General features: G+C 41.4%; 1 protein-coding gene across 5 annotated transcripts in view; it reads left to right on the forward strand.

Moving 5' to 3' along the window:
• The window catches only part of radil2b (Ras association and DIL domains 2b), a 39,214-nt gene that overhangs the window by 13,925 nt on the left and 2,911 nt on the right, over positions 1–22,378 (forward strand). For all 5 annotated transcript variants that reach the window (XM_028568075.1, XM_028568076.1, XM_028568077.1 and 2 more), the window contains exons 6-14: positions 3,292–3,588; positions 3,766–4,173; positions 5,543–5,580; positions 5,678–5,907; positions 6,183–6,295; positions 16,018–16,282; positions 17,244–17,416; positions 20,548–20,692; positions 20,838–21,022. In XM_028568075.1, coding sequence (XP_028423876.1) covers positions 3,292–3,588; positions 3,766–4,173; positions 5,543–5,580; positions 5,678–5,907; positions 6,183–6,295; positions 16,018–16,282; positions 17,244–17,416; positions 20,548–20,692; positions 20,838–21,022 — 1,854 coding nt within the window. The remainder of the gene's footprint in view (positions 1–3,291; positions 3,589–3,765; positions 4,174–5,542; positions 5,581–5,677; positions 5,908–6,182; positions 6,296–16,017; positions 16,283–17,243; positions 17,417–20,547; positions 20,693–20,837; positions 21,023–22,378) is intronic.

Raw genomic sequence — 22,378 nt, forward strand, 5'->3', positions numbered from 1 at the left:
CCAAGGCTCATGGGTATTGTAGTTTAGACCTGTCTGCCATGCCAAAATTACAGACAAAATATGATTCCTCAGAAACAAGGTTGAAACACTCAAAACTAGTGGCCATAACATTAACCTACACGATTATTACCTCTTCTGTGAGAGTCCAGTGTTTCAATGTACAGTAAAACTGAGGAAATCGTTGAAGGAAAAAACGTGAAAAGGAATGCAGAATGGGGAAAAACACTTACGGAACCAGCGGTTGCAACTCCAGCATTGGAACTACGGGGAAGCCACGGCTGTAAAATATCGTAATTTTTGGTGCTACTGTTTTTTTCTGTATACATTTATATTTTCTTGTTATTGACTGATACGATGTGGTGTTTCATTTATTTTCATTTATTTGTAGGCTGTTGACACAGTTTGATACATATGTAATAAGAGTAGCGTAGCTGTTTTAAAGGTGCAATATATAATACCTAGCGTTAAAAATGGTTATTGCAGTCCAAATTCAAAATACTAGAGCAATCTCCCCCAGCCCCTCCTCCCCAGACTTGAAGTACCAGGGGGGTTGCCAGGTTGAGAACGCTAAGCCCAACTTCCCACAACGTCAATGTTAGCAAGATTGCTAGTGTCACATTGCCACACATTACTCCACACTGCAGTGGAGTAGTTAGATGCTTGCTATGTTGACATTTATAAAAGCCTGTGCTGTCGGGCTAGTCCACACAGCATTCTGGGATAGGAGAAACCAATCACAATCATCTTGGGCGGTGCTAAGCGCCGGACAGAGCCACGGTGCCACTGCAAAATAGCCTCGGGAAGGAACTTGCTCTGGTGGAACATGCGTACCTTCAAAAGTTGTTTTAGTCGTGCGAGAGAAAACTCAGATTGGACAGATAGTCTACCTAGCTGTCTGGATTTACCCTGCAGAGATCTGAGGAGCAGTTAACCATAGTCCTCAGAAATGGACTGGAGTTTTAAATTCCAACACAAAGAACACGGAAGGTAGCGGACATTCGGCCGAAAAGAATGACATCCAGCGGAATTTCCGGCGGCAATGGAGCAATCCCGGAAGTGAGACATCGCGGATATAGACTACATACAATCGTACACTGTCGTACACTGTCACCACCACCCATGAGTATCAGTATTGGTATTGCTCGGCTAGGTAGTCTAAACCTGTTCAACTTGGTGTAGTCTGACGTTGCCACACCACCAAAGTGCTGTGTCAGCATTGGAGTAAGGTCTACCTGCACAAGAAAACATTCTGGTATAGGGGAAAAAAAACACAAACAATTGTTTAATTAAATGGCTAGCTAGCTGATCAAATCTACTAGTCATCATTTCACACAGTCATTGGCTAGAAATGATAGGATGCTTTTGTCTACCGTTGTCTTGTTGCATAGATTATAGGCGTAGCTACTGTAACTAAAGGGAGTGGGGCTTAGCAAATGTTCAATTCCACCTCTTTCCCAACTACTGTGCTATGGCCTTTACTCAGTGTAAAGTGTCCGTTTTGAGAGCATGTTTTCTTAAGAGAGAGAGACAGAGGGAGAACCATTATGAGAGAGGTCAGCAAACAGTACGTAGAAAATCTGTGTCAAATACTGATCAGGAAATAGAAAAAGACAACCCTGGCACTGCTTCCTGGCTGATTACGCATGGTTTTAACAACCACACATACACATGTAGGCACACACACAGAGGCTAATTCTAACACACTGCTGTGATTTTGACTGTGCGTCACAGTTGTGTTCCCAAAAGACCCGTCACGACAACATAATCATATATCACGAGAAGTACTATTGTGAACAGATAAACTGCCTAACCTTAGGCAGTTTATCTGTGAATTAATTCAACTGGTTAAAATCCTTTCGGTTGGAAAAGACAGGCATCACAAGAGGAATGTCAAACATAATAATACCTTCACCTTGTGCTTGCCACTCAATGTGATTAATAAAAGATTGTTTGTCTAATCAGGCTTAGATCAAGACTATAATTCTAATACGTCCACATGATAAGACTGCTTTCATTGAGAGAGACTGCTGTGGTGGAAATAATACTAACAGAGCAGAGCTGAAAAGAGAGTGAATATTGGACTTATTATAGTATAATATTGGACAGGTGGCCAGAAACATGATTCCAAATGAATGCTAATGTTGCTCTGTGTTTGCTAAGTAGTAGCTGTATCAACTATAGTAGACAATAGACTGTGTTTACAGCTTATTGACAAAAATGTATTAAATCCAAGTTTAAGAACAGTAGTACTTACTTAACTTAGTTACTTTTCACCACTGTTCATTTGGAATAGAAGAGAAACAGTAGAGCAGTGAGATGGCTAGTTAGTACAAGCATGTATGAACAAAGAAAGAAGAAAAGAATGGATGAATGAATATATAGACACAATGAGTTGGAGACAAAATCAAATGAATGAATGCTCTTTATTATTATTATATTCAGGTACAGGGCCTGAAGTTAACTTTTTTGGTTACCAGCCACTAGGGCAGGTGGATTTTAAAATCCACTAGCCACACAGGCTTTTTACCAGCCAATTTATTTGCCTCATAAAGGTGAAATACGTGTAATGGACGAGCGTCGTTCTTGAACTTGTTAAGAATACACATTTAGGTGCTGCTTGCCGTTTTTGCCAACTGTTCACTCGGTACGTTTTCTTTACTTTTTCTTTGAATCGTCCTCATCTTTTTGTTGGTTGCTTGTTTTAGCCGGCCTCTTCACCCCAGTAATGTGTGCCAAATTTTTTAGCTTGAATCCAAGGAAATAGTGGACTTTGTTAAAATGAAAAAGAAATGCAGTGGCAAAAAAGCAACTATGAATCAGTCAATTCTAACTGCCTACCTGCCAATGTGGCAGGTAGATTGACAGTTTCACCCATCAATTGCAAAATTCACCTACATTTAAGAAGAAGATTTGTTTATATTAGGACAATGCACATTAATCAGCATTTCTGTAAATGTGCCAGTGTTAGCCAGTCAGCTAATTTTCAACTGTAGCCCTAGTTGCATGCATGTCTTTATGGTGGGAAGAAACCAGAGCACCTGGAGGAAAGCCACGCAAGCATGGGGAGAACATGCAAACTCCACACAGAAAGGTCTGGTATGATCTGGGTTTGAACCCAGAACCTTCTTGCTGTGAGGCAGAAGTGCTAACCACTGAGCCACCATGCTGCCTTTGGTGAATGATCAGGTGTTAATTTCAGGTTCTGCTCAGATACAATGACATTTCACAAGGAGAATAGCCACTCAATTGTTGCAGATTGTGTGATAACTTGTCATTTTTCTCTGCACTCAGGACTTTGTCATCTACCTACTTGCTGGGCCAAACATTGTATTTGGTCGTCAGAGTAATCATGAAGACGGGTCAAAGCCTGACATCCTTCTCTTTGCCACTGACATCCTTCCGAGACACTGCTGTTTCCATCGCCATGGCGTTGGCAGCCCCACCATGCTCTGTCCTTATCAGAACGCCATGGTCACGAGGAATGGCGAAGTGCTGAGAAAAGAAGCGCAGCTTAACCCTGGTGATGTCATTGGGCTGGGACAGCGCTACCTGTTTCTTTTCAAGGATCCCTTGGCTTTGACACACATGGTAAGAGTGAGATGCAGAAGAGACAGGAAGGTGAGGGCAGATTGTATGCGTTCATATTTTGCAAAGTAGCCACTGTATGTTTTTGGTAAGATCTTTGTTTTCTCAAATTCCTTAAGTGAGACCTATTAACTTAAATATAATTCATGCTTCATGATTCTTTTTTTCTTGGAAATTAAGGAAGTAAACAATGCTGCTCCTGAGCCCAGAATGGGCCCCTGGATGCTGGGCCACACCACTTCAGCCACTACAACAAGCCATCCTGGAGACATTATCCTCTGCAACAGCTGCATCACAAACTCCACTGACCTCCAGATCTCAAGCAGCAAAGAGTCCTTAAACACAGGCCTTCCCTTTCTAAAATCAGCAGAGTGCAACAGCCTGACTCTGGAGTATGACAATGAGGATGAGGATCGCGTCGTCAAGGAAATAATTGCTATGGGAATGACCAGCGGCAAAGAAACACCACCACTGACTGCTGCATTTTTGCTGTGTCTTTGTGTTCAATATTCATCCACATGTCTTCATACGTCAGACCTGCGCAGGCTGCTGTTGCTTATTGCAAGTGAAGTTCAGAGTGCCATGTTGGTGAGTTGTGGGAAAAAAAAATACGTTTTGGAGATCTGTTACAATAGTCTTTATTTTACAGGCAGTGTTGGTAACTATTTTCAATATACACTTTTTTATATATTGTTTGAAATGGTCTTTAAACCCTGACAGCAATAAAAAACTTATGGGCTCGGAAAAAGGAGTGAAAAAGGTCCGTCATCTGTAGCCAAGTAGTCAGTCCTGTAAAACCAATCTCTGCCTCGCGGTCCACTTGGAAAGAACCAATGAAGTCCTCCTTGCCCCGCTGCACATACTCTACCCCTCCTGTGTATGAGCCTGAGCTTGCGACGAATTTGCGACGTCACAGCCAGAGTTACTGCAAGTCTACTGGAGAATGGAGGAGAAAACCCAGAAGTTGCCAGTGCTGCTGTTACTTGCAACCGCCCGCCCTGCCAAAAAGGAAAAGAAAAGAAAGACTGAAACTCTGCACGGAAGCAGCGCCGCAGCAGTGCTCGTCTGTGTGTGCGGGGTCCTGTGGGCGAGGGGCAGACATGTATAAAGTACTAGAGACCCAGACTTGAGTAAAAGTACAAGTGCTCTATCAAAAAAGTGACTGGAGTAGAAGTAGAAGTGCTCTTTAAGCACCACACTTAAGTAGAAGTACTAAAGTATTCAACATTTTTTGTACTTAAGTATTGCAAGTAGTTTATTTTAAAATGTACTACTCAAGTACTGAAAGTAAAAGTACAAGTATTGTGTTATGTAGTTATTAAAGAAAGCAGTCACAAGTTTGAATATCATATTGTCTATATTAGTTAAAATGTTTAGCCTAAAGGACACTCACAATTCCTTTGGCTGTATATGTCATAAAATAAGAGAAAGATGACATTAGTGATGGGTCAAAAACAATTTGTTTGGTTTGAGAATATACAGCACTAAAGCACAATACAAACTAAAATCAATTTACACAAAAGTATGCAAAGTATGCGATTTTGGATGCAACCATGATGCCACCAAGCTTATAGAACCACATATTTTGTAACATATTTTGTGTGACCAGAAGGCCAATATTTTTACCTTTTTTAGGCCCTGTCTTGTGAAGGGGCCCTGTGTCAAAATGTAGTTTTAAAACTTTTACTTTTCTTTGTTACAAAGTTCTAGTTATATCAAGAGGTGCTCCATTGTCCATTTCTCCTTTTAAAATTCACTATATAGACTGGTTCCTATGTACATGAATGATCCTCTTTTAACTCTATGTGATCTCCCTGTGGTCTATTAGATTTTTAATTAGCATTTATACCTTTGATCTTACCTACTTGCCATCTGCATGTTTGTATAAATGAAGGTTGTTACTATAATATTATATTTCCATGCCCTCATTGCAAAGTCTTTTTTTGTTGTCATACAGGAGCACACTAAAGACCTAGCTGCAGTTCAACCTGAAGTGTAAGCACACCTTACTTTTTTTCTTCAACAATCAAGTAATGTTAAGTTACATTACAGTTCACAGACTAAACTGCAGACCTCTTCATTTGTAATGTAGCATCAATGGTGAGGGCTCAAGCCCAGAGGACCTCCAGGCTCTCAGCCAGCATGGGGTGATCTCAGGACTGAGCTCCCTGGTGGTGTGGATGTCCAACAGTCTGGAGCTGCTGCAGTTCATCCAATACCAGCTGCCTCTGATTCTAGAGTGGAGAACCCGAAAAGAGCAGGGACAGCAAGATGAAGAAGAAGGACGGGAAGATGACAAGACCAAGGAGGTGGAGAACTTGGGTCAGTCATTTATTGAGCTTCAAATTTGATACAATGTGACCATATGAAAAATTAAATCTGCATATCCACTACCTAACCACTAAAAAAGGACAACTAACTGATGACACATAAGAATATTTCTGGGTACAAAATACAGTTTAAACAAAGCGTATTTTTCTATCTCACTGAGATAAGGTTTAAAGTTGCCTTACTAAAAAAAACATGCAATTAATATGTCACTGAAGCTACACCTGTACCATTTATAGATATATGTGTGTTTGTGTGTGCGATTTCAGCCCTGTTGGAGCTACGTCTGTCTTGTGTCCGTTCAGCCAGTGAGGAGACAATGGCTGTCCTGGAGGAGGTCATTATGCTCGCCTTCCAGCAGTGCGTGTACTACATCACCAAGGTGAGAGGATGCCCAACCACACAGCTATAGCATTTACAAAATGTATATTGACGTACCGTACTGTATGTTCTTGAATAGTGCTCCTGCATGGGAAACTAAAACATCTACCTTAGCTTCGTCAATAAGGAACTTTTCTTGGCCATAAGAGAATAGTGAAAGCAGGCTTGTGTAGCGGCTGCATCTGTTCCTCTCACAGATGATTATGATGTGTCGTTTAAGAAAAGGAAAATAATCAGAGACGGGCTGAGAATAAAGAGCTCAGTTAGCCACTCTGAGAGCTTACTGTCAGGCTGGCTGGTTTAGACCAACACTGCCACGCTGCCAGACCACACTGGGTGCTTTATGACATGGGAGAGAGACAGGACACCAAGGGCCTGAGTGCGTGTGTGTGTGTGTGTGTGTGTGTGTGTGTGTGTGTGTGTGTGTGTGTGTGTATGTTGGGGGAGGATAAAGGAATCAAGCCAGGGATCTCCAAGCGCTGCCAAGGTAGCATTACATTGCAGCTTATGATTTTTCAGCACATGACATGTTTAACTTAAATAAAGTGAGACAAAGAAGAGACATGAAGAAATGTGTTGCCTATGTAAAGTACTGAAACAAAAAATTAACCAGGAACAATTGCTTCTCAGCAAGAAGAAAGGTAGACAAGGCAAGATCCTAAAGTTGCACTAATCAATCTTTTCATATTACTTGTAACAATGAATCAAATGATTACGTGTAATGTGAGACGTCACTTAAAGTGGCCATAGTATGAAAAGAATTTGGGGTGTTATTTTGTGTCTCTGGTACTTCCACACGCATACAAACTTCTCCGGGTGAGCTGGTCAAAATCGGCAGGGCCGTCTACGTCATCAGCCGAAACATTTGGTGTGTGCTAACCACTTTAGTTAATATCACATCAGCTAGCTGTTTCTCCAATTTCGGTCAGTACAAGGCAGGATTAGCCTGGAGACGTCTTCTAAATGAGGGCACACTTCCAACTTTGCGTGGAATACCTGCAGACGAGGGACATGTAAGTAGTTCTATAGTGCTGTAGCAGTGTTTTGCCATTGAGAACGAGGTGGCTAACCGCTAGCAGCGTTAGCTTCTAGCTAGTAGTCCTTACCTAGCTACTGCGCATGTGCGACTCCCAACAAAGATGGGATAGAAGTGTGTCACTCTGTAGCTGAAACCAAGGGGGTAAGCGAACATCTGGCAAGCGTAGCTCCCATGGCGCCATTTTGATGCTAACAAGCACTCACCCCCCGTTAGCATCCCGCTGACTGTCATTCTAACGTCACTTTGACAGCGAATAACTTTACATCTGAAGTGTTTAGACTCTATTTGTCCATTGTTTATTTCTAAAGAAACACGACAATGTATAAAAGGCTCCATTACTTTGTATCTCGGGTTATGGCTCCGTAGCAGACGTTTTTGTAAAAATAGGCTAACAATTGTGTCATAACCACGTGACTTACTGTCGCATAGTAGAGAAATTACAGTACAGTACAGGAGAAGCTCACGTGCAGTTTCGACTTACATTAGCTGTTTAAGTTTAATTACTGATGTTAACTAGCATTTTATTTAGCAATAATTAACCTGTGCCCATGTTATCTCCTTACATATACCTACGCTCTACATCTCTGCAAGATTGGGAATGATTGAGATTTCTTTTGGCACAGCTACCAGAAGACTTTCAGACAGGTTGCTCACGTCACATTTACGTCGCCAAGCTCAGTTGGAGGCTACGCGGTAACGCTCAGCGCTCACCGGAAAAGTGCTTCTAATATCCTTCACTGGTCTCCGTCCAGAGCAACGGGATCTGCTGGTCCATTATATACTGTCTATTGCTAAAAGAGAGCTCAACACACAGGGTCAAAAGAGGAGCTGCAGCAATATGCAGTACAACTATATAAGAATATAAAAATAATATAAAAATATGGTGTTTTTTGAAAATTAAACCATGTAAACCTATTACAACCTATGTAACCTAAAATACAATGATGAACCTGAGAATGAGGATAATATGGGTGCTTTAACTCCCCTCAGCTCTACAGAGCACTTAAGCAACATCACTGGTTTGATTCAGTATCACTGCTCTCACCACCCTCTTTCCCAGACGCAGCAGCAGGCAGCTCTTTTTAGCAAAGCATACCTAACATCCCTTATACACCCACTGTACACTACCTGCAGAGCATGGCAGCTGACACACAAGGTTAGTGACAGGCTGGTGGAAATAGTGGAGCATTTAGCAGCGAAAGAAACACATATTTCCCTCAGGAGGTGGTGGAGACTGGAGAACTTATTAGTTATATTGGATTTGTTGGACAACTCCAAAATAATGCTAATGTTACTAATGTCTGCACAGTGTGTAATTAGAGTAATGGTTGCTAACAACTAGCATGAATATTGCATGTACAAGTTGTTTCACTGCCCCCAAGTGGCCAAAAATAATAATTATAATACTGCTTTTATTTTATAGACATTGGAGATGTACCCCATTGCAATGAAGTACTCTAAACTGTTCTTTTTGTTACCATTTTTTCCCTGTCAGTGACTATTCATTTGTGCACATTTTCACTGAAGCACAAAGCCCATCACATAGAAGTGTACTAGGAATGATTTAGGCAATTTCCCAGTTGAGCTGTGTCATTTTAGGTAAAAACACCATCCAAAAAATATTGATAAGGAGATTGGCCTTTTTACTCTTCCTCAGTCAGTAGAGCTGAACTAGCTGCATGTCCACTCTCCTGTACGGACCCTCCTATAACCAGAATGTTCCAAACCAGCAAAGCCCAAAGTGAAAGGAAGCCATGTCAAGTATTAACCACTTCAGAAATAGCAATAACACAGCACTGGTCTGACAGTTAGCAGCAGCCATGCCAAGGTCTCACAAGTCCAGCCAGTTGGGATTCAGATATATTTTGTGCCTGCTGCAGCAGTTTTGATGCATCTTTTAGGCTATATTAGTTTCCCATGCGGGAAGAAAGTCAGTTATATGACATTGTATCTCTAAAAAGCAGCACATTTGTTGCTCAGTGCAGGAGGATGTGGTTGTCTAACTACCTGCCCCAGACAGTATTTCTCTCAGCAAGTCTGCCTGATGAACCAAATGACTTCCAGATGTGGTTTGTCAGTAAATTCAGAAATAATCCAGACATATAATACAGTATGTTCATAAAGTTTTAACTTGCAGAATCTAATTTAAATGTGATGTTCAATTAACTTTTGGTAGTCTGAGTTTCCCTGTACTGACAACTTTTGAGTTCATAGGTTTACATGAACTCAACATGAGTTGGGTAAAAGGTAATTTGCCTTGCAATATTAACTCTATTAAAAGGAAGCTTTCATTACAGCTTAAGCTCCCATTTTACAGTGGCCTCTCTCAACTCTCTTGACAAAATCAAAAGAGGAATGGTAAGACAAACTTGGCAAAGTTATAGATGACAATGACTGAGATGGTGCGCTTTTTTGAGTGAATGACAGTACCACTTGTTCTAGGCTCAATCTGATACAATGTCCATCACATCTATTTTACCAACTCCAAACTTTTCAAAATATATCCCAGTGTGATTTACGTTTATGATGGCGATGCCTTCTAGTGGCCACAGTAATCATGACGGGAGCAAAGCAGAAAGTAAGGTGAAGAATTATAAGAGCGCAAAAATTGGTTGATTGAAATTGGGCTGAAATTAGACTTTTCATACAGGAGACCGCGGTTTGTGTCTTGTTTGAAAATAGAAGTAAACGGTAAGTTTTTTTTCTGTCCAATCTGAGTTTTCTGTGACTAAAACAACTTTTGAAGGAATACATGTTCCACCAAAACATGTTCCTTTCCGAGGCTATTTTGCAGTGGCACCGTGGCTCTGTTCAGTGCTTGTGATTGGTTTAAAGAAATGGCAATAAACCAGAGCATGTTTTTCTCCCATCCCGGAATGCTGTGTGGACTAGCCAGACCCTCCTATGCAGTGCTGTGGAGGAAGGTCTGGCAATGCGAGACTAGTGGGTAGGAATAAACAACCTATATCATTGAATGGTTTGGAGGACTTGTTGTACTGGACAGCTATTTCCAAACACCTTGCTGATGCTTTAAACATGGTGTTGACACCATGTGCAGAAATGGCCATTTTTGGAGTATTACCAGGTCATCACATAATTAGGAGGAAAACAGAGAACAGTATTGACTTTATGTGCTTATTAGCACATAGAAGAATATCTTAGGAGAAGAAGTCACCATTTTCTTCCAAAGCATCTCTATGGCTTATGATGTTCTTAAACCTTGAGAAAATTAAGTGCAACTTGGGGGTCTTCTGGAAAATTTGAATCTATTTAAGGCCTTATGATTAATTACATAGTGAATAGATTACCTGTGGTAACTTTAGCAAGCATTTACTGTTTATGCACACTCTCAATGCATTTTGTATCATTTAAAGTGCAGTATTTTTGCACATACTTTTGTTTGACTCAACCACTATGGTGAAAAGGAAAGATTTGTCTTTTTTTATATTATTATTATTATAGAAATTTTCCATATTTGTAGGTATTTTACATGGGATCAGGTGGGGTACGCTTTCATTTATTACAATCAATCAATACATTTATTTATTATATAATACAATTCCAGTGAAATGTAATCCTGTTACATTCTTAGGCAGTATCCTCATTTTACTCAGGATCCTAGTGGCCTGGTATATCCGGTTCATTCTTCCCAACCTTAACAAGGAGAAAAGGCTGTTACCTGGCCCAGTTTGCATAATTAATGCTTCCCCTAGCTTTTTCTAACGCCTGGTATCCTTTAGGCAGATTAGGTCACCGCCTATTGTGTGTTCAGCCAAATTGACAACTCTTTCCAGGGCCATGCGGTCCTGTTCGGTGCTGTTTCTATACCAGGCCGTCATAAAACAAGAGTTTGGGCCTGAATTGTATGTTATATCTTGTTTATCTAAAACCCAATATCTGTAGTTGCTCATTAGCTAACAATTCTTCATCTGGCTATTAATGAGCTGCTAAACTAAAATTTTGTGACAGAGACCAGTGGTGGAATGTAATTAAGTACATTTACTCAAGTACTTTACTTACGTACAAATTTGAGGTACTTTTTCTTTTCATGCTACTTTCTACTTCTACTCAACTACATTTTAGAGGGAAATATTGTACTTTTTACTCCACTACATTAATCTGACAGATTTTATTACTAGTTACTTTAAAAATTAAGACTTTCGTACCACAAACACTGGAGGCCTGGCTCTCCCCAACTTTAAAATGTATCACAAGGCCTTTCAGCTACAGGCCCTAAGAGTGGGGATGGACCCCTCATCTACAGTTCCATGGAGAGGAATAGAGCAAAACCTTATTGGAAGTCTAAGACTGCAAGACCTTGCCTTTGCAGGTGTGTGTCTAAAAAAGTGTATGCTAACCTATGGCCCCATTATCACCAACACATTGGCCAACTTTAAACAGGTGGAGGAGCAACTACGCTCCACCAATAAGTGGCACGTAAATACCCCAATATGGCACAATACACACTTAATGTCTGGTAACAAACATTTTGCTTGTAAGCAGTGGAGGGACAGAGGTATTTATACTCTAGACCAGTTATTCAATGAGAAAGGTATGTTGAGCTTTGAAGACCTGAAAGCTAGTTTTGAGGTCCCCAGGAAATCCTTTTACTTCTATCTTTGCTTAAGATCAGCCCTAAAATGTTATGGAGTGCCATGGGGAAACAGTCTTGACGTGCACCCAGTCATTAAATGTTTTTTTGATTTCCCTGTAAGAGGATTAGTGTCCAAGATTTATGCTAAGCTGTTGCAAGTATCCATAAGAGAACTCCCAATAGTAAAGAAATGGGAACGAGACGGGAACACAATTAATTGGGAGACAGTTTGGGACATTTTCCACTGTTCCAAGAACCCAAATCACCAGTATAGACACTTCAACCTATGCCATAGGACATATTGGACTCTACAGGAGAGATACGTCTCATAAACCATTCCCACTCCCTATTGTACCTTCTGTCAACCTGAACAAACTGGAACTTTCCTGCATATGGTCTGGGAGTGTGAACAGAGGGCTGTACTGATCCAGGGCATGTTGATCTATTAAGATCAACATGCCCTGGATCTCTTTCAGATATCCGGCTTCACCTAACCTAACAACCGCGGTCCCGCATAACCTGTATTATGACGGTGGTTAACAACTAGTTCAGTCAACCCAGGGTTTCCCAATCCAGCGGCGCGCGTGTTCACGTAAAAGAGGCGGTGTTTGCGCACCATGACCAATCGCAAACATCGACCAGAGCCGCATGTTTTATATAAGAAGAGCAAATTTGAATTCTACATAAATATGAAGAACACAGACTCGGTTTTACAGGGAAAACGCAATACAGTCGCTGCTTCCTAAAACAGGAAGGAAAGCTGGCAAAAGAAAATTTGCAGACGCTGTAGATGCGTAAATTATTCTTATCAATATCACTTCCCCATCAGTCAGGACCAAGATCTGACCATAATTACGCTTGTGCTTTCGCCTATTATTGCAGTTGCAACACTGGCAGTGGGAAGCGATCGTGAGAGCAAATAAAACATATAAAAACATAATTCAAGCCGATGCACATTGGCAACACACGGCTCAAGAAACCGAGAAATAGCCGATATGTAATTCCCTCCCATTAAAATATATATATGTATATATATATTTCATAAAAATAATCATCAGGGAATGTTAACTATGTTGTCGGTCTCTAAATGTTTTAACTTTTATGAGCGCACCCCTCTCTCTCCCCCCCCCTCTCTCTCTCTCGCTCTCTCTCCCTCTCTCTTTGTGTGCACCGAGCTCAGCCTGATCTTCTAAGAACGGTGACGCTGTTATCAATTGAGTATTGATTGGTCAGTAGGCGGTGCTTTTACACCAGTTGATCTCTGATCTCCAACTTAACCTGCTCCCGACCAGGTTAGGTGTTCAGCATGAGTTACCACGGCGATTGAACCCGATGACAAGTGATCCACCTTCGTGATACAGAAAATCCTGGGTTGAACCTGAAGTTAGCTCGCTAACGCCAAATCCTGCTTTGTAGTACAGGCCTCAGGTGCATGAGTTCTGGCATAAAACAACATCAATACTGATGTGATAGGATATCTAATTCCTACTGACCCGATTGTTTTGTTACTTAATGACGACTCTAAATTACACGTGCTCGAGAGACAGAGGAAGATTTGGCTAGCCGGCTCAACTGCAACCAAGAAAATTATAGCTCAACGCTGGCTTTCCCCCCACTCGCTTTGTATAAAACAGTGGTTGGCGTATTTTCTAGACATAGTTATGCTTGAGCTCTCTACAGCAAGGATTAACAAAGCCAAATCATCAACTATCAAACTATGGAAAAGCGCAGCAGCACAAATATCAGATCTAATGACCTCAACACCACAAGAACTAGAGGAGAGTAATTAGGCAAGGTGTGATTTCTGCTCTGCTCTGTGCACCATCTGATATTACCTGGCACATATTGTGGAATGTGTTCTGTATGTCTGAATGATAAATGGTGCTAATAAAAAATGTATCTCAAAACAAAAAATTAAGACGTTCGCACACAAAACAAATTAAATAAAATATGATGTTTTATTATAAATTAAATTACCCAACAATGTAAATGCCTGATAGTACAGGTAAAATGATTAGATGATTACACATTTAGGTGATTGACAGAACTGTATTGATCGTCTCCAGTTTCTAAACTGTGAGGATTTTTCTGCATTGAGTACTTTTACTTTTAATACTTAAAATACATTTTCCTAATGATACTTACATACTTTTACATAAAATATTCAACATTTTCAATGCAGGACTTTTACTTGTAACAGAGTATTTTTTACAGTGTGGTATTAGTACTTTCACTTAAATAAAAGCTATGAATACTTCTTCCACCACTGACAGAGACATACAATTACAGTAGCAGTATTTGTGGAGCACGTAAGGAAAACCTGTCGTGCTCTTCTTTCTTGGTTACAGATGTTGTTCAATGGTCCCTGATTTTGGATCAGATTCCTGCTGGAACATGTTCGATTGTGTAGTTTTTGGTTTAAGCTTTTATTGGGGATTTTTTACGCTAGAAAGTGCTGCTGCAGTTCCATTACTACTTGTCTAGACGCTTCAAGTCTGTTTTTAATTCTTTTAATTTTGTTTCTTGCTGACCAAAAGAGAAGGAAGTCAGTGTGTCATTTAAGTATGGATGAAGATCTCTACAAAACGCTTTCAAAAGTAAACCACATTTTCAGATTTAGCTGGTGTAGTGTGGTCTCAGTTTTTCTTGGTCTTGCCGGTTAATCCAGACATATTGTGTCATCCATCATGACTGTCACTTCACAGCAAGCTCCTATCCAAATCTTTCCTGGACTGACAGACCAGATTGTGTGAGGAATGCAGTGAAGTCACCAGTGTCAAATTGAGAAGTAATCTGGCTAAGGCCTAATGGTTTACTCATGTAGCCTTTCCCTTCACTAGTGCAGTCAGATGACAGATTTATGCCAGTGCTCATTTCAGTGGCTGTCCCAGGGTTTAGTTTGTTCATGGGATATTTGAATGTTCTAGGGTGTAAACAAGGAAAACAAGAGAAGACTAAGCTACACTTAATCTTCTTTTGTTTTCTAGCTCACCTTTTATTTAACCTCCCATAAGCAGACAGAAAGTGACACTAGCCCTATGCTGTGCAGTAAGATTTTCTTAAATCTCTGTTTATTTTGGGGTGTTTCATGCTCGCCCATCCAATGTGAGGGTAATTGCTGTGGGATGGAAAACAAAAGGCGCCACTGGTGAGCAGCTATTCTAACTGAAGACACGTTGTGATGAATACAGACACACTTTAACAGGCGTGTGGTCAGACTGTGTGTTTACTTGTCCATCATAATGAATGCACAAATAAGGAGACGGCACAGAATACAATAATACACGCTTTTTATTTTACTCTGGAATGATGCGTGCCATGGGTGCATGTGGTCATCCCATAATGAATGAATATCCTCTGGCTTGGCTCTGCTGAGCAACATTTTCCAACCAGAAACAGTGCAAGATTATTTGGCTTAATGTTCACCCTTTTCCAGTTTTTCATGTTTGATGGGAGCCATGGCAGTTATGTTCTACTGTTCATGTTCAGCCTGCTCTGGCTGCAGGGCCTTACAGTAAATGTAAAATGATCTGCTTATGGTGGATTCCTTCAGAACTCTTCACTCAGCAGTCTTGTTGCAGCGGCATGCCAAGCCCACATGAGCCATATTCAGCTTTTTAGGAATGTGGATCTACAGCCGGCGCAAGCCTCGGAAGCTTGGTGGGTGTAAGATTAAGATTTGGGGGAAGGGGGATGTCTGTGTACAATTAGCCCAAACAAAGCTATCGTTGTCTGGCCTCGCTCTCAAGAACAGTGAGGACCTTTGGCTGAAATAGAGGAAATGTTACAAACTCTGTCTCTTTTATTTCTGTTGATTTCTCTGTCTAATCTTATATCATCTATGTTGTAGTGTGAGAAACACAGAGAGACAGACATGCAGAGGCAATGTGGGTGGTCTGAAATTTTGGTTGGAGAGTTACATGTTTTATTTTATCCAAGTGATCAGAACACCCACCACAAAATGTTAACTTTTCCAACCTCAAATTGACCCACAGGAATTGCCAACAATCTCTGGTTCCACATAGATGAGTGAGTCACTTTCATACTGAGCTGCGCAGTCCCCTTTATTCAACTGCTTCTATCTCATCAGGTCCTCTACCCTGTCCTGCCGGGCCTTCTGGATTGCAACCCATTCAGGGAGAGTCCTGACCTGCAGGTGACTGGCAAGAGTGTTCGGGTCCTGGGAAAAGGTGGACTGCAGGTCCCTGGTGAGATCCAGCATCTTGTGGATGTTCTGGCCGAGACCTGGAGACTACTGTCTGACTGTCAGCTACACCCAGAGATTTCCTCACAGCTCATTGGCTACCTCTTCTACTTCATCAACGCATCACTCTTCAACTCACTCATGGAGAGAGGTACCAGTGCACAAGTGTCCACATAGATTATAATAACTTGGTACACAGAGGAGTTTGTAGACTAACAATCGCTGGAGGGTAGAAACTTCTAAACTCACTCACTCACTCAACCCCGAGGCCAATTTGTTCTTACCTAAGACATAAATCTTTAAAAACGTATCATTGAAAAAAAAAAAATCTCAGTCATTTCCTAAAATATCTGTAGCTTTTATCAAACAATATTTAAAAAGGAGGAAATAATCCATATGTTAGGGACTACTTTCAGCCGTGGAATAAACACATTTCATTTGGTGCGCTAGAGAGAGTGTATGTGGGACTGACTCATAATAAACTATATTGCCTGTGTTCATGGTAATGTGGATACACACACTTTGGCTTTGGATACACAATACTTTGTACGTTAATAGTGCTAATATTATTGTTAATATTTTTTCATGGGATTCATTGACGACAAGAATAATATAGAATAATTGCAGACTAATCCTTTCATTTTTGCTTGGATTGAAATTATGGGTATCTGTGTACCTGTCAAATCTGCATTGCCAATTTACCTTAACTTATTTAATTTACCTTTATAGGTTATAGGTTATACCTATACATTTATAAAAGTAACTGTGTGCACATCCCACCTTCTGGCAGGTGCAGGACAAATGAAAGTACTTAAAACGAAAAGAATGTAATGTCCGCAACACTGCTTTAAACTCCCATATTTAATATAAAATGCAACGTTTCGACCCAACTGGGTCTTCTTCAGGCAAAAAATGTATACCTATACATTACCAAGGCAGATGTCAGATTTCACTGTATCCAGATTGTCTGGAATAATGGGTAATGCAAACACCTCTCAGAAACGACATAAAGAATAAAATAAGTATGGTTGTATAGTCCTAAAAGTTCAGAAACCCGAGTAAATGAACCAAGAAGTGATTTTAAAGATGGTTTTCTCCCGATGTGTACACAGGCGCTGAGCCAGGTTTCTACCAGTGGTCCAGAGGCGTACGCATGCGGGCCAATCTTGACTTGCTCCTGGACTGGGCCCACATAGCTGGACTGGGAGAACTGGCCTTGGAGCACACATGTACACTCTCGTCAGCTATCAACCTGCTGGCTACACCTAGAAAGAATTTACTGCAGGTACAAATCAAACAAACACACACTTCACATTCAGCTGAGTTGTGTTTATTCAACTATAAATAACCACGGAGACATAACAGGCTGTGGATTTAGAAATGTGATTTTTGAAGTGCACAGAAAAGGGTATTGGTTTTAAATCTCGAGTATGTCTGTATTAGATTAAATATCCATTACCAAATACACAACATTCAAAGAGAGAATTATTAAACAATCAAAACCTCAGCTAATCTGCTTCATCAGGACTGTGTGGGTGTGTTTTTTTAGATTGTATGTATAAATCACTAATATCTTTATACAGTATACAGTCTAGGGCACATGTGTCAAACTCAAGGCCCGCGGGCCAAATCCGGCCCCTCGGAGATTTTGATCCAGCCCACATATCAATTTAGGTTCACAATAAATTTCGGCCCATCTAGTTTTTGTCACTTTTGCCGATGCTTTTGGCACTTTCCCCCCCTCCTTTTTTCTATGATGGCTAAGGAACTTTTTTGCTGACTTTTTTAGGGCTTTATGTCAAACAAACTGTAAGGGAGAAGACTTTATAGGACATGCAATAATACAGTCAAAGATATTTGATATTTTTCAAAATTAAAGCATGTCAATAAACTCTAAATGTCTGGCCCTTGATGTGATTCTTATTTTCCAGTGTGGCCCTTAGTGAAACTAAGTTTGACACTACTGGTCTAGGGTCACAACCCAGCACTTATGGATCCTGAAGTAAATGTATTTTCAACAAAGAACAATACAGTTATTCATGAAGAACTCTGATCTGGCAGCTTCATTTTATCTTACTAGAATTTCTTCAACAAGGAGAAACTTTTAGTTGTCACCCTGCACTGCACAATCAAGAATGATTCTTGATTCTGGTGTCTGATATGCGGAAGGCTGGCAGCTGACATCTGGCTCATCCTCAGTAATGTCAATTATCAGTAGTCAGGTGTCAGGATGGGAGCTCTGTGTGGTCGAACATGAGCTGTAGTAGCCTAGAGAGCTCTCGGCCACTCTAATGGACTTACGTTTCAGCCTATTCACCTAGAATGACGAGTAGGACGTAACATTTCATACTGTTTTCCCGTTATTATACTTCTCAGGAAACCGCAAATAGTTTGAATGTAAATCATATTCCCAGGAATCTCGTTTCCTGGGTTTAAACACTACTGCTAACCTAATCCTCGCTGTCTTCGTTACCCAACTTAGCAGCCGTACTGTACTGTGTGAATCTCTGTCTCCAGGCCTAACCCTAACCCAGGCTAAACCTAGCCTTAGTGGTGGGTGACTCTCTCCTGACTGTTGAACTATGGAAGTAGTAATCCTTTCCTCTTCCACAATCCAAAACATACTCAGCAGGCAGACCCTGAGCCTCTATGATGAATCCCCAGCACGTTGTAGTCCATCTCCCCAGGATAAAGTGGATACTCAGTAGCCAGCTCGGCAGCTACCAGGCCAAGAGCCCACATATCAATGGCCTCATTGAAAAGAATATGCAGCATGACTTTTGGCGATCTGTGCAACGTGGTAATATATGTTACCTTCAGTGGCTGCTGTTGGAGGTTCACAACCCCAACATTGTCAGGTAAGAGGTCAGCATGCACAATTCCCATCGACCTCAGGTGGGACAGGGCTGTGGCCAGATATTTAGAAGAAAATGTTGTCTTCAATAATTGCATACATACTACCAGTAACTCAAAGTTTATACAGAAATCTCAAAAAGTCCTTGTCAAAGAAGAAACCATTCCACATCACAATGTTGCAGATGTCCGGATCCAGACACAGCAAGAGCTTCACAATGTCAACACTTTCAGGGTGTTTTTTTGTGGTCCTTAACGGTCACAGTCCTGTTAGTCTCATGCTGTGTCTCAAATCATGCAGTTCTGTACTTACACGGAAAAAGAGCTAAGGGACCACTAACACATTTTCAAACTTGTGAATATGGCGGGCGAGGAAGCTGCAGCGGCTGCGATTAAAACGGCGAACACCGAATACAAATGTAATTTATACATGTGTTTTTTTCGATAAGTAGCTCTATACTCAGTGAGAAAACCAGTCGGTATATGTCAGGCGACAGTGGGTGGCGGTAATGCTCTGCCCCGCTGCAATTTGCAATTAAACTGAAGAAGAGTCATTCTCGGGACGTGCATAACGGCCGTGTGCAATTTGAGAATACTCTACCCCGTTGGAATTTACGGAGTACACAAGTGAGTATATAGGTTGCATCTCATAACCCTTAAATTGCCTCCTCGAGTCCTGCACTTGCCTCACTTCCTCACATCTTACTCCCTCCCACGAGGAGGCATGGGAGAGACACAAGGAAATAATGGGAAGAGAAAGGCAACGAGCAAATGTGTTTTAGCGGGATGAGACGTCCTTTCCTCTGAAGTGTCACATGAATTCGTCAGCTGTATAGACTGCTCTGGTACATCCTCGGCTATAGCTCCTCGATGATCCGTCCTTGATGCTTGCTCCTTGGTCTTCAGGGCAGAAATAAGAGCTTTCAGACGGCCTTCACCGAGGAGGGACCGAACAACTTCCGGTTTAGCCGAGGACCAAGAAGTCGAGGAGCTATCAAATTAGGGCCGTGAGATGCAGCCATAGTGTACACAGTGTATTACATGTAAGCGTACTTACGGAAGTATCCAAATGTGCACAAAACCAAAGCTGCACTCACTGAGGAAGGCCTCCAATTTGTGGCACCTGCCAAGTGTGCTCCCTTTAAATATCTTTAGGTTGTCTGTGTGAGGGAAGAGGTTATGAATTCTAACAGGCACTGTCACATGCCAATACCATTATTAACTTGTTATTCAAAATCTACTTATTTCCTTGTTGTGTATCTGAATGTATCCCTGTGACGACCCTCTCTGGGCAGGACTCCCCCTCCAGGAGCCTCAGGGAGATATTAAGTCTGGCTGCAAACATAGTTGCACGTGGCAGTCAGTCATTCTGTCTTTCACCTGGCTTCCAGCCTGTTTGGTTTGGTTACATTTGGTTTATCGTGACATTAATTTCCCTTTTAGAATATAGACTATATGATCAGTCATGGTGGTAAAGTATGGTACTTGCACAGAAATAAGGCAATAAGATGATTTAGCTTTCCCATGAGACACCATATAACTGTAACATTTTTGTGTATATAGACATCTTGGGTGTCCTTGCGGTCTGACTACCCTGCCCTGAGTCCAGCCCAGCTGAACCACTTGCTGAGTCTTTACAGCCCAGCATCTCCCTGCAGACACACATGGACTCCATCTGTTTGTGACCAGGCCGTGGCACACGAAACTGGTGAGAGGTCAACGTACTGGTCAACTATTATCCCATTCTGTCTTAATCCACATTACCAATTATAAATATCATAATCCACAAGATTCACATGACTTTTTCTTTTATTTCTTGTTATTGTAATGCAATATGGCCCTTCTTCCCTCAGCTGATATCCTGGAGAGTTTTGACACCCACCATCCTCTGGTGCTGCCAGATGGGGGTTACCAGATCCAACTGAGCAGGCAGGTAATAGATTCAGCCCTGAGGGAACAGCTGGACAAACTGAAAGAGTTCATGTCCACCCTTTCTGACTCCCAGTCCGATGAGGGGACAGCTACTGAGGAGCAAAAGGTACAACGTTCATGCCTTTTGATTTTTACATAGGTATACTGAACAAGATAAATCACATGTGTCAAACTCAAGAGATTTTGATCCAGCCCGCATATCAATTTAGGTTCACAATAATTTTCGGCCCACCTAGTTTTTGTCACTTTTGCTGATGCTTTTGGGACTTTTGACACAACAGTTGTTTTTGCTGCTTTTTTCTATGATGGCTAAGGAACTTTTAATGCTGACTTTTTTAGGGCTTTATGTCAAATAAACTGTAAGGGAGAAGACTTTATAAGATATACAATAATAGACAGTCAAAGATATTTCACTTTTTCAAAATTAAAGCGTGTCAATAAACTCTTAGGGCCCTATCTTGCACTCCGCGCAATTGCCTTTGTACACCGATACATGTATCATTCCTATTTTGCACAAACGCACAGCAGACTTTTCCCTCCACAGACATACGTCGGTAAATTAGGGAACGTATTTGCGCTCCCGGGGGCGGTTCAGCGAAAATAGGAGGCGTGTTCAGGAGCAAACGTTCCCTGGTGCTATTTTGCAGTTTCAGAAAACAATTCCGCCACTGACCAGGAAAAATGCGCTCCTGGTGGAGCGGGTGGAGCGGGTGGACGGAGATGGAGTGGGGGGAGGAGGAAGGGGCACAAAAGGAGCAGGTGGTGCGTTTGGAGCCTCCATGGCTGCAGCAATCCTCTCCAGACTTGAGGAGACGCGCCCAAGATGCCGCAGCAACAACGGGCATTTATTACTTTGCCGCATCTCGGACAGCTCCCGCTGGCAAATCCGCCGTCATAATAGCAATCCGCCATGGAACAAGCTCTTAAAGGGAATGTGAGATGACGCTCTGATTGGTTATTTTCACGTTACGCCCAAACCACACCTAGCTACTTCAGACCAACCCATTTTAGATTTGCGTCGGGCGCATGAGTCATTTATCCCGCCGGTATAATAGCAACAGCTTAAAGGATGCTGATAGCTAGGCTCTCATTGGCTAGCTGTTAGCCAATCAGAGTCAAGCAGCTTAGCTCGTTGAATATTAATGAGAACTGGCACAAATCGAGCTGAGTCTTCCTGCAGGCTTTCTATACCACGCTAGAATGGCTTAAAACAAGGTAGCCAAGGCATTTTTTCCACAAAAAATTTTACAGAGTCCATGGTAGAACTTCAGACATTACCACAAAGTAATGAAATACATGTAGCAGAGCACCTTTAACTTCAACCAAAGTCATTTTCTAGAAAGATACTTGAACTTTTACTCAAGTATTTATTCAAGTACTTTATACAAGACTGGTGGGCACTATAATGGTGCGTTCCTTTTGAACAGGGAAGTCGGAAATTACGTGTTCCCAGTTGGAAATT

The sequence above is a fragment of the Perca flavescens genome, chromosome 21, assembly GCF_004354835.1.
Source record: "Perca flavescens isolate YP-PL-M2 chromosome 21, PFLA_1.0, whole genome shotgun sequence".
Lineage (NCBI taxonomy): Eukaryota > Metazoa > Chordata > Actinopteri > Perciformes > Percidae > Perca > Perca flavescens.